Source organism: Nansenia antarctica, assembly GCF_963989245.1.
Source record: "Nansenia antarctica genome assembly, chromosome: 1".
Lineage (NCBI taxonomy): Eukaryota > Metazoa > Chordata > Actinopteri > Argentiniformes > Microstomatidae > Nansenia > Nansenia antarctica.
Window position 1 is genome coordinate 30518165 of NC_137674.1, and position 12500 is coordinate 30530664.

At 46.7% G+C, this 12500-nt stretch overlaps 1 protein-coding gene across 1 annotated transcript in view; it reads right to left on the bottom strand.

The window, feature by feature from the left end:
• mboat2a (membrane bound O-acyltransferase domain containing 2a) overlaps positions 1-12500 on the bottom strand; it is a gene marked incomplete at both ends in the record, with an annotated part of 61576 nt that overhangs the window by 6547 nt on the left and 42529 nt on the right. Inside the window, 6 exon segments of the mRNA XM_080549322.1 lie at positions 341-533; positions 3895-3960; positions 3962-4060; positions 4062-4095; positions 6743-6797; positions 10552-10607. Of these exon segments, the coding sequence (XP_080405448.1) occupies positions 341-533; positions 3895-3960; positions 3962-4060; positions 4062-4095; positions 6743-6797; positions 10552-10607 (503 nt within the window).

Below are 12500 nucleotides of genomic sequence, written 5' to 3' on the forward strand. Positions count from 1 at the left end.
AAAACCACTGAGGACTTGACAATTGAAGATGGGTTCAGAAAACATTTGACTCCAATCATCATCATCAGTCAGCCTACCATCGTCGTCATAGCAACTCACTGTCAGATTTACTTCCTGGAACGACGTGTCATGACAATGCATTTTTGACACAATCACTATGAGACTCTTCCAGGAAATCACAACTAGCTCACTAACTAGGATTGTCTAACGTTTCTACGCACAAAGTCATTACATTTCAGGACAGCACATCAAATGATAGGCTGATGGGAAATATATATACAAAACAAAGAGTTTTGAGTAAAAATGTTCTTTTTTTTAACGAGGAGGAGCCAGCACTCACAGAGCGTCCAGATGAAGTAGTACTTTGGCCGCGTGGCGAGCATGGACAGGTAGAGGTAGAGGACCTGCAGGTAGAACGGCGTGGAGGCCACGAAGCCCACCTCGATGGAGCGCTCCACGGGGATCCACCTGCTCACGCTCAGGAACACTCCCAGGGACACGGCACACGTGCACAGCTTGGAGATCACGTCCTTCTGCCGGGGGTGTGCGTTGGGGGGGGGGATAGCAGAGTTCAGAGGTTTAATCCAAAATCCAAACTTCCTGTCCTGTTCAGGTTTCACTAATCCTGGAGCATATCAGTATATTAGAACGGAGATCACAATGATGAAATCGATCCACATCCTATAGAACGTATCATATAGACCACAGACCTCTAAATAGAGTCTAGACTAACGGTACTTTGTGGACCCTTAACATAGTGGAAATTCCTACTTGTGTTTACCAGAAAACTGCAATTTCCATGTGAATCAACATTCCTTTATCTCTGCTTTGATTACGCTATTAAAAAAAGAGCCTGATAAACATCCAAAGGTCAGAATTTATTCATGGTCAGCATGACCTTATGGGGGTGACTACCTGTCTATATGTTACGGTACATGTGGGAATACGGTACATGTGGGAAAACTAGGGTTAGGGTTAGGTGCTAGGGTGCTACGGTTAGGGTTAGGGTTAGGATTAGGGGTAGGGTTAAGGTTAGGGTTAGACATGCCAGCATGTACCAAGTCACCCTAGCACCTAACCCTAACCCTAGTTTTTCCCACATGTACCGTATTCCCACATGTACCGTAACATATACACTCTGCACTCGTGAATTTCAGACTCTGGGCATTGCAAACACTAGACTTCCGATCTCATTATTACCATAATAATAAAAGGCTTAAGCATTCAGATATTTCTCCTGTGGTTCCACAGAAAGAACAACGACACTAACTAATTAATTGGACAAGGCTAAGAGGCAGCGAACTGATGACTTAAAAAAATAAATAATAAAAAAACACACAAATAAAAATAAACGTAAACAACAGTAACAACAACAACAACAAACAAAATGTGAACTGCAATAGTAAACAAGACATGTTTATGAGGAATCCCACCAAACAGCCCTGCATCCCTCAGCAGGGGCCTGTTCCACTAAGCGAGATTATCTTCTAATCGCCGATAATATTCTAAACGGAGATAACTTCATCTTGCGTTCGGTTCCATCAATGTGGCTCAAATAATTCGCTGCTTGGTTGCTATGCAACCAATCCTTCTGAGTAATTCTGGTCGCAGGTTTAGAGGTTGGTTTAGGTAATACGTGCGTCAAAATTGTCTCACAGGCGGAAACTATATCCCGAACGACAGTTCCGTCAAGTGTCTTTTAGGAAATATTAGTTCCCACTTTTTACGAGATAGATAGATAGATAGTTTGACTGTGTGATAGATAGATAATTTGATATTTTGAAAGTGTGATCGATCGATAGATAGATAGTTTGATTGTGTGATAGATAACTTGATATTTTGAAAGTGTGATAGATAGATAGATAGATCGATAGATAAATAGGTATGTCTATCAACTTGCATTGCTGTCGTCACAGCGGTATGGCTGGCGCAGGGGTTAAGGCAGCCAGCTAGAGTTCCAAAGGTTGCGAGTTCGAGACTTGATTTAAGTGAAGTTTTCATGCAAATCGATTTACAATAGATATATCTGTATAAGTGAATCATCTATCCATCAGCAATCATAAGAAAAAATTATCTATGCCAAATCCAGGGTCCAGTTAGAAGAACATAATTTACTACTCAGAAAGGCTTCAAACATCATTGTAATCGTGTCAGTTCTTCTAAATTAGCCTGCACCATCATTTTATAGCCTACATACTTTTTTAGATGAGATTTTAGATTAGATTCAGACAACGAAATGCAGTAAAAAGTGTGTCAGAAGAGGGATTTGAACCACCGTCTTAAAATGACGAATAAATACTATGGCAGTGGTCGATACCACTATGCCATTGTGACGATATGACAGGTTGTAGCCTGCTGCTCATATCACCACAGTAGTAAATATTCATTTATTAAAATATGAACATATAACAATAACTGGGCTAGTATGACCTACGCATTTAATCGGTCAGCAATTTCTTGCCAAACCATTTCCCTCGCCTTGTTAATTGCGGCAGTATTGCACTATTTTACATCTTATTTTTCGGTCTTCATAAAGATCAATAAGTCGGAATGCTGCGCAAAAGTAGGACCCCTGCAGAGTGGAGTATCTTCATTTCGACAGATCGACTCTTCGGGGCTCTTTATGTCTGCGTGCACGCGCCCATGTCGAGGATTTCTAAGCCGGTGTTCTGTGAACACTCATGACACAAGCCTGATCCTCGTTCGAGGAATCACCTGAGACTTGAATTCCAATCCCGAGTTGCCTGATCGCAGGATTTATTTTTATCGCCGATATACTAATCAACGTTCGTGGAATAGCCTCCTGGAGGCTAATTGACTCGCAGTAAAACTGCAGTAGCCGAGCAAAGGACGCCACAAATTAAAGACATAAACAATTAGCGTTTACAGAGTAAGGAGGCGTTTAATCATCGCTTGAATATACAGTATATTATTTCCCCTCGGGGATCAATAAAAGTATTATCTCCTTCTATATAAACAGAACAATTGGGTGTTTTACCCGGGAATGAAAGAACCATTCCTTTCGGAGAAGGGGGGGGGGGGGGGGGGGGGGGGGGTTCAAAGTGAGTTATTATTGTTGAGTATGAAATAAGCCGTTTCATTAGCATGCCGAGCTGAGCTCTCGGCTCCTCAGCGCCGACTGGCAAGCGGGAGCAGGGTGTTAGAGGGGAAACGCTGACGCAGGACTGACTTAACTTCCCGCTTCAGCCTCTCGCTGAATACATTTCACTGGGGTGTGAAAAGAATATATCACTAACACTTACAGAAAAGACTGTGTCGTCTTTTTGTCAAATAAGGCAATAAGTTTGAGCTTCCGTTCGACGTAAAAAGGGATTAACGGTTGACAATCATGAATGTTGACGAAGTTCAACATCTGAAGCAGACAGGAAAACAGAGGACCGTGCGTTACTCATTCCAACCAGCAGAGGGAGCTATAGCATAGAGTCAGCAGCGCGTATCATCGTCATAGAAGTGATTAAACAAAGTCCCAATCGTCTCTTCTCTCTCTCCCTCTCTGTCTCACTGTCTCACTGTCTCTCTGTCTCTCTCTCTCTCTCTCTCTCTCTCTGTGTGTGTGTCTCTCTCTCTCTGTCTCTCTCTCTCTCTCCCTCTGTATCTCTCTTCCGAGTCTCTGACTCCCTCTGTATCTCTCTCTCTCTCTCTCTCTCTCTCTCTCTCTCTCTCTCTGTCGTCTCTTCTCTGTCTCTCTCTCTGTCTCTCTCTGTCTCTCTCTCTCTCTCTCTCTCTCTCTCTCTCTTTCCTGTCTCTCTTCGCTATCCGTCTCTATCCAATAACAATGCATAACATAACATAACATACATCAGCGACTCGAACCTATGGAGAACCTTGGATAAAGACACAGTCACAGACAGGCTGGGTTTGGGGTTCTGGTACCTTGGGCGACGGTTCGCTCTGCTTGTATTTCCCGTTCTCCTTTCCGTTGGCCTCCAGGTGGGGTAGTGGGCAGGGCGCGGGGCTGGTAGGCCGTGCCCTCGATGAAGGCTATGTAGTGGTTGTATGAGCAGGTGGGGCCCGCCAGGATGCCCTTGAAGTTACAGTTTGGAGCTCAGGTACTCCAGCAGGCTGGGCATCTTCCTGAGAGAGCACACACACACACACACACACACACACACACACACGTATACACACACACACACAGGCACACACATGCGCAGGCAGCCACGCAGGCACGCACGTAGGCACACACACACACACACACACACACACAAACAAAACAGATAAAAGAAAGAGAAACAGGCAGCTGGTGAACAGCAGAAGCGAGTGGACCAATCAGAGCACAGCCTGTGGGGAGGAAGGAGGAGGGAGGAGGGAGGAGGTAGGAGGGAGGAGGGAGGGGAAGGAGGGAGGAGGAGGGAGGGGGGAGGGAGGAACGACTCGACCAATAATGTCAACAAACAGGACTCTGACTCGGAGTCACAACACCCCGGGGCGCAGGCATGGAGGAGGTCACAGCACGCACATCACAGAGGAGCGGCACGCCCAGCCTCTCCCCCCAGACCTCCCCCCTCCCCCCCAGACCTCCCCCCTCACCCTCCAGACCTCCCCCCTCACCCCCCCAGACCTCCCCCCTCACCCTCCAGACCTCCCCCTCCCTCCCAGACCTCCCCCTCCCCTCCAGACCTCCCCCTCACCCCCCCAGCCCTCCCCCTCACCCCCCCAGACCTCCCCCCTCACCCCTCCAGACCTCCCCCCTCACCCTCCAGACCTCCCCCCTCACCCCCCCAGACCTCCCCCCTCACCCTCCAGACCTCCCCCTCACCGGCACACCCACCTCTGTACACAGGGAGGAGTAGAGGGGTTCACTCTCTCACAGGAACGCTTTTGTTAAAAGGCTTTGTTGCACTAGCTGAGAGAGAGAGAGAGAGAGAGAAAGAAAGAGAGAGAGAGAGATAGTAGAGATAGAGAGAGAAAGAGAGCGAGTGAAATAGAAAGAGCGATAGAGAGAGATAGAAAGAGAGAGAGAGAGAGAGAGAGAGATAGGTAGAGAAAGATAGAGAGAGAAAGAGAGCGAGTGAAATACATAGAGATAGACAGAGGAAAGACTGAGCATAAAAGGAAAGAAAGAACAGCATCTCCCTGCCAAAGAGACCTCCTCGTCCCCCGTGACCTAACGGCCAGTCCAGACCCCGCCTCTGGGCCAGGGGTCCCAGGAGAGACCACGTGGGCCTAACGGATAAGGCGTAATAATCTCTGATAGCACTGTGACTGCCAATGGCAGTGTTATACAGTTATATCTGGAGGGTTCTAACCTATGAAATGATCGAGTCAGCGACAGTATATTCACCAATCGGAATAATATGGGAGGAAAAAATACCGTATATTATAATCCCTGAATGAATTTTGTGTTTTTTTACTCCCGATGTATCATACCATCGCTCTGTGTTCTCCTCCAGGATGACTTGGCACAAATGAAAAATCACCCCAGGGACTGTACCGCAGACACGGCAACCATCGCTATGCATTCTCCCTCAGCGTGTCGTGGTGACGCTCATGCGAGCCACATGCTGTGTGATTACAGAGTAACTAATTAATTTCACTCGTAATGTTTTCTGCTGAGTGTTTCCTTTTCCTTTCCCTCCTCCTTCCCTCCTCCCCTCCTCCTCCTCCTCCTCTCCCTCCTCCTCTCCTCTCAGCCAGCTCGTTGCGCAACCTCTCCCTGCTCTGTGACAGCTTCCTGTCTTCACTCACTGGTCACATGGTGCGGTGTGGTGGACGTGCGGTTGCCGGGCGATGGCAGGGAATCCTTCGGTGTAGGGAAAACAAACTACTCACAGCCCCTGTGACTGTGTGTGTTGTGTGTGTAAGTGTGTGTGTGTGTGTGTGTGTGTGTGTGTGTGTGTGTGTGTGTGTGTGGTGAGTGTGCATGTGTGCGTGCGTGCTGTGTGTGTGTGTGTGTGTGTGGTGTGCGCGCGCATCCGTGCGTGTGTGTGCGCCCATGCACGCGTCTGTGTGTGTGTGTGTAGTGTGCATGTGTGCGTGCGTCTTTGTGTGTGTGTATGCGCGCATGTGCGCGCAGCACCTGGAGCGGTTTTTAAGTCCTAAGCGTTTTGTAATTGTTGTTGATAGGGAGAACAGTCTGTTCTGGGGTCAGTTAATGAAAGAGGAAATGAAGCGTGGGACAGTGCCAGAGAACAGCGCTGTCCTCCAGAGGAAACCTCTCATCTCCACCCTCTTCCTTTAGGATTCCGGATTATTCCCTCGCAACCAATCATTCAAGATTCTCACCTACCTACCATGTGTACTAGAGCCAGAGAGAGAGAGAGAGAGAGACAGAGAGAGACAGAGAAAGAGAGAGAGACAGAGAGAGACAGAGATAGAAAGACACACACACAGAGAGAGAGAAAGAGAGAGAGACAGTGAGACAGTGAGATAGAGAGAGAGAGAGAGGTAGAGAGAGAGAGATACAGAGGGAGTCAGAGACTCGGAAAGAGAGATACAGAGGGAGAGAGAGAGAGAGAGACAGAGAGAGAGAGACACACACACACAGAGAGAGAGAGAGACAGAGAGAGAGAGAGAGAGAGAGAGAGAGAGAGAGAGAGAGAGAGAGAGAGAGACAGAGAGACAGTGAGACAGTGAGACAGAGAGGGAGAGAGAGAGGTAAAGAAAATGGAAGCTTTCCCCATGTTGTGGTAATGGCTAACTAGTGGTAGCTTTCCTGAGGGTTGTGCCTCAGCTGACTCTAGTCCACCCAGGAGGGTAAGAACATACCTGAGGAACATACCTGACAGCCATGTATCTCTGACTGGGGGTCAGCTGATCGTCCCTCTTCACCAGGCCTGGGGGGGGAACACACACGCGCACGCACACACACACACACACGCACGCACACGCACACACACACACACACACACACACACACACACACACACACACACACACACACACTCAGTTAGAGTTGTGTCATATTTTGTAGGTATGTATCCAGTGTGTGTGTGTGTGTGTGTGTGTGTGTGTGTGTGTGTGTGTTGTATGTGAGAGAGAGATCGATCGAGAGTGAGAGAGTGACCAGTCAAAACTGACGTGGGGTTGGAGGTCATGGGCTGTCATGTACAGCACATCCGTGCTTGGTCTACACCCTAGATAGAGAGCAAGAACCGCATGTTGGAACACAGCCCTGGTCAGGGTGAGAGGCAGGGTCAGAGGTCACACCTGTGTCTATCCATTGAAACCCCCTGCAGCAGGGGGGAGGGGCTTGTGACATGACATCATCACTGCTCTGCAGGTAGACACAGAACACAAGCTGGTATGATCTAAGTCATATCCAAGGCCAGGAGTTTTCCCTGATCATAATGGATCTGAGCAGGAACAAACTCCGGGCCTTGGTTAAAGCCCCCCTTAAAGCTCTCTTTCTCCTAACACTGTTGTGTGCTCACAGCAGAAACGCTGAGTCGTGATTTGTGCCTACGCGATTCACTTGCTTAGTCAAATGTATTTGTTGTAAGTCGCTTTGGATAAAAGGCGTCTGCTAAATGCCCAAAATGTAAAAATAAAAAAATATGTACCGGTGAAACCCGGTGATTACACTTTCTGAACGCCTCAGCAGGGATGTCTCTGGAAGTGAGGCTAAGGCTAACTGAGGCTAACGCTAGTGGAAGTGAGGCTAAGGCTAACTGAGGCTAACGCTAGTGGATGTGAGGCTAAGGCTAACTGAGGCTAACGCTAGTGGAAGTGAGGCTAAGGCTAACTGAGGCTAACGCTAGCGGGATTGAGGCTAACACTAGTGGAAGTGAGGCTAAGGCTAACTGAGGCCTAACGCTAGTGGAAGTGAGGCTACAGCTAACTGAGGCGAACGCTAGCTAATCTGATTTGATTTGATTTGGTTTGATCTTTATTTATCTCGAACATTTCAACCATAAAAACACACATTTGTAATAACAAAAAATAACAAAAAATAAATAAAAAAATAAAATACAAATAAAAAAATTAAATACAAATAAAATAAGATATAAATTTAAATAAAATATATCTTCCTAGACATGGAAGTAATAGTCAACAATGGTTTTGTTCGAGAAGGGACAGAAAGAAGCAAAGCTTATCTGGTCCTGCCCCTTCCTTACAATATCATATTATTATGCAATAAATTATCTATCAATATCAAAAATAATATACCTATCCACTATAGCAAAAGATAACTAAATAATTACAAAAATACTAGTTCACGTTATTTTCAAGCTCCTCTAACTTATATTTATCAAAGAATTCCTGTTTATATTTGCTTTTAAACATTTTAATAGTATTACTTGTTTTTATTGTTACATCAAGGCCATTCCAAATGGATACCCCACAAACTGAGATGCACTTGCTTTTGAGCGTTGTACGGACAATAGGTTGTTTTAGATTCAATTTCCCTCTTAGATTATAACCCCCCATCTCTGCTCATGAAAATGTTTTGTAAGTTGCCAGGGACCTTATTTTGTGTTACTTAAATAATATTTTGTGTTACTTAAAACATGAATTGTGCAGTTTTGAATTTAACCAAATCTTTAAATTTCAGAGTTTGACTTTTGAAAAATAAATAATTGGTATGATCTCTATAACCAGGATGATGAACAATCCTTATAGCTCTTTTTTGCAATGTGCATATCTTTTGTAGGTTGAGGCCAACGCTAGATGATGCGACAGTCTGGAGAGGGGGGGGGGGGGGCTCTTAGTTTTTCATTAGAGGAAGACTTCTGGGGAGAATCAGTGGCTTCAGCCTGTGGTGAAATGAATACAGTACACAGCAAGTGTATACTCTCACACACACACGCACACACACACACACACACACACACACACAGACACACAGACACACGAAGCAGACACACACTCAAAGCACACGCAAACACAAGAAGTGCACGCGCACACACACACACACACACACACACACACACACACACACTAGACGTATCATCAAGTAGCAGAAGTATCAAACTTCATAACACCACTGTACGTTACTGTTCTGCCCATTCAAATCAACTACTGCCTGCAGGCCTGGAAGACCCCAGGAGAGGAGGATCAAAAAAAGAAGAAAGGAACCGCCAACCCCCCCCCTCCATCCCCTCCTTCCCATAAGCCTCACTCTTTCTCACCAACTCAGAGACTTGAGCCTACTAGTTGAATCTAATCCCTCTCTCCCCTCCTCTCTCCCCTCTCTCCCATCCCATCTCTCCCCATCTCTCCCCCTCTCTCCCCCTCTCTTCCCCTCTCTCCCCTCTCTCCCATCCCATCTCTCCCCTCTCTCCCACTCTCTCCCCTCTCTCCCCCTCTCTCCCCTCTCTCCCCCCTCTCTCCCCCTCTCTTCCCCTCTCTCCCATCTCTCCCCTCTCTCCCCTTTCCCCCACCCCCCCCCCATCTCTCCCATCTCTCCCCTATCTCCCCTCTCTCCTCCGGTTAATGAGGGAGCACGGCCTGTTGGCTGCTGACTGGACTTCATACGCTGCAGCTTTCCTGGGAGGAGGACATCAAAGGACTACTGGTTATGTAATCCTCCACTTCCAGGACCTCTCATGCTCATCCATATCTGACTGTAGATGATCGGGTGCAGCACAGCGGAGGAGACAGGGTAAGGAGGAGAGAGTATGAGAGAAGTGTGAGAGAAAGAGAGAGAGAGAAAGAGAGAGAGAGAATGAGAGATGTGACTAATAAAGTGTGAGAGAAAGAAAGAGAGAGAGTAAGAGAAAGAGAGGGGAGAAAGAGAGAGAAAGAGAGAGAAAGAAAGAGAGAGTATGAGAGATGTGACAAAGCGTGGGGGAAAGAGAGAGAGAAAGAGAGAGACAGAGAAAGAGAGAGTGAGAGAGAGAGAGAGGGAGAGACAGAGAAAGGGAGAGAGAGAGAGAGAGAAAGAGAGAGAGATGCAAAATGCCACTTCAGACTCCTCATTACATAATCTTGTTTCTAACATCCCTTCCTTCTCATTGGACTGGAAGTCAACTGTCACAACTGTACACCCACAAAACCACAATGTCTTACCAAGCAGTCTACAGTAAAAAAAACAAAAAACACAGCAACAAAAAAAACATAAAACATGATGACTGTGCATATTTCTGTTTTCACTGTACATATTTTCTATTTTCAATTTAAAAGGCGGCCATATAGAGTGTCTCTGGTCTCCACCAGTCTGCATACAGCAGTGGAGGTCCTGGCTTCTCTGCCTGCCGCCATAACCCTGCCCACCCCCTCCTCTGGCTGGCTCCATCAGGGGGGTGAGAGTCAGGCTGGGGAGATGTTCATTCATTCTAATTCATGTTAATTCATTCTAGTTAATGTTAATTCATGCTAATTCGTGTGTTAATTCATACTGGACTGTTGACACTATCCATACTGTTTCTTCTGATGTATTTCTTATGGATTTTATGTCACTTTATTTTGTTATTGCTGCTGTTTGTGGTGTGAGCTTCTGAAATGCCTTCATTTGATGACATGACAAGACAGACAGACAGACAGACAGACAGACAGACAGACAGACACACACACACACACACACACACACACACACACAGACACACACACACACACACACACACACACTCAAACAAATGTGTGTCTCACCGTCATGTAGCTCAAACGCCAGACTGGTGATCTTCTGAGTGATGACCATCATTGGCCTGGAAGAGAACACAGGACAGAGCCTTAACATCAGGGTTACGGTTAGGGCTAAGGTGAGGACAGAGCCTTAACATTAGGGTTAAGGTTAGGACAGAGCCTTAACATCAGGGTTAAGGTTAGGGCTAAGGTTAGGACAGAGCCTTAACATCAGGGTTAAGGTTAGGGCTAAGGTTAGGACAGAGCCTTAACATCAGGGTTAAGGTTAGGGCAGGGCTGGACTGGGACAAAAATTAGGCCCTGGCATTTTTGGCCCAGACAGGCCCACCCCAATCGGTCGGACCACACCCACCAGCACAAAAATACTTGCCTTATATACTCGTCTTATATACTGTGCTGTACAGTCATATGACAAACTGTAGTATTCCCCCAAACCACTACAAAGACGACGACATACAGTAAGCAATGGTACCAGTGCAAGTAGACCAGTGTACTCAGTGATCAGATTCCAGAGCGAATTTACGAACGCAGCCTTGTTGTTCTAGATTTTTTTTTTCCATTATCAACCTATCATTGCGCTTTAGAGTAAAACAAAGCACGCAACTGTCGCGTCTATCTTTTCATGGCAACTCTACATTGTGATTTAAAAGGGATATTAACTAATATTAAGTAATATTATTACTTGGTTACATTTTGCAATTGATCCGCGGTACACATGCGTGCCGAACCGTGGGGGGCGATCCGTTACACCCCTACACAGCTACCTATATTTTCCTTACCGGGTCAACGGTTACAGGCTGACTTGGCCCCGCTTCTTCTGTATCCTCTCTATCCTCTGTATCTGTACCCTGCTCCCGCTCCTCCCTGCCAGCCTCCTCTTCAACCTGTTGCTGTTGCTGCTGTGGTAAACTTGAGGGTGCAGCAAACATGTCCCTAATGTTTACACATTTGGCAGCATCTGCCTCGAGTTTCTTTTTGTTTTTCTCCCTAAGTTTTTCTCAGCCTCCCTTCCGTTTTAGTGTGCTTTTGCGCTCCATCTCTCTTAGTATCTATCTAGTAACTATCCAGGCTAACTAAATTTATTTTGCCGGCCGGCTCGGCCCAAAACTACCGCGAAACTGAGACGGAGGTCTGGTGCTGCGTGCGTGCGTGACCCCTGACCCCCTTCTCTCTGTTGATTGGGCCAGCCCAGTGTCTGTATAGAAAATCAACCAATGGGCCGCTGTCCCTGATTTATGGGCCGTTCAATGGTAGCTTTCGATTTATGGGCCGTTCGATGGTAGCTTTCGGCCGGGCCGGCTGGTAAAAAAAAATAAAAAATAAAAAAATAAACGATTTTTTTATTTTTATTTTTATTTTATTTTGCCGGTCGGCTCGGCCCAAAACTACCGCGGCCCACCGGGCAAATGCCCGGTATGCCAGATGGCCAGTCCAGCCCTGGGTTAGGGCTAAGGTGAGGACAGAGCCTTAACATCAGGGTTAAGGTTAGGGCTAAGGTTAGGACAGAGCCTTAACATCAGGGTTAAGGTTAGGGCTAAGGTGAGGACAGAGCCTTAACATCAGGGTTAAGGTTAGGGCTAAGGTTAGGGCTAAGGTTAGGACAGAGCCTTCATTAGGGTTAGGGTTGAACCACTCCCTTCAACCAGGTTGACCATACTGTGTGGTCATGAAACCGCCCCCCCCCCCCCAGACCCTGACAGCCCCCTAACCCCCCCCCCCCCCCCCCCAGACCCTGACAGCCCCCTAACCCCCCCCCTCATCCCTGATATCAGAGGACGGGATGCATGTGTGTTTGACACTGTTCTGTACATTACAATGAGCCTGTCCTCCGAATTCTCCCTCCACAGACCAACTGTACATATATTAATGTATTTATACTCACTGTAATACACTATCTACATTATCATGTCTTTTACTCTATTTGCACTGGCTCGATGCCAAACTACATTTTGTTG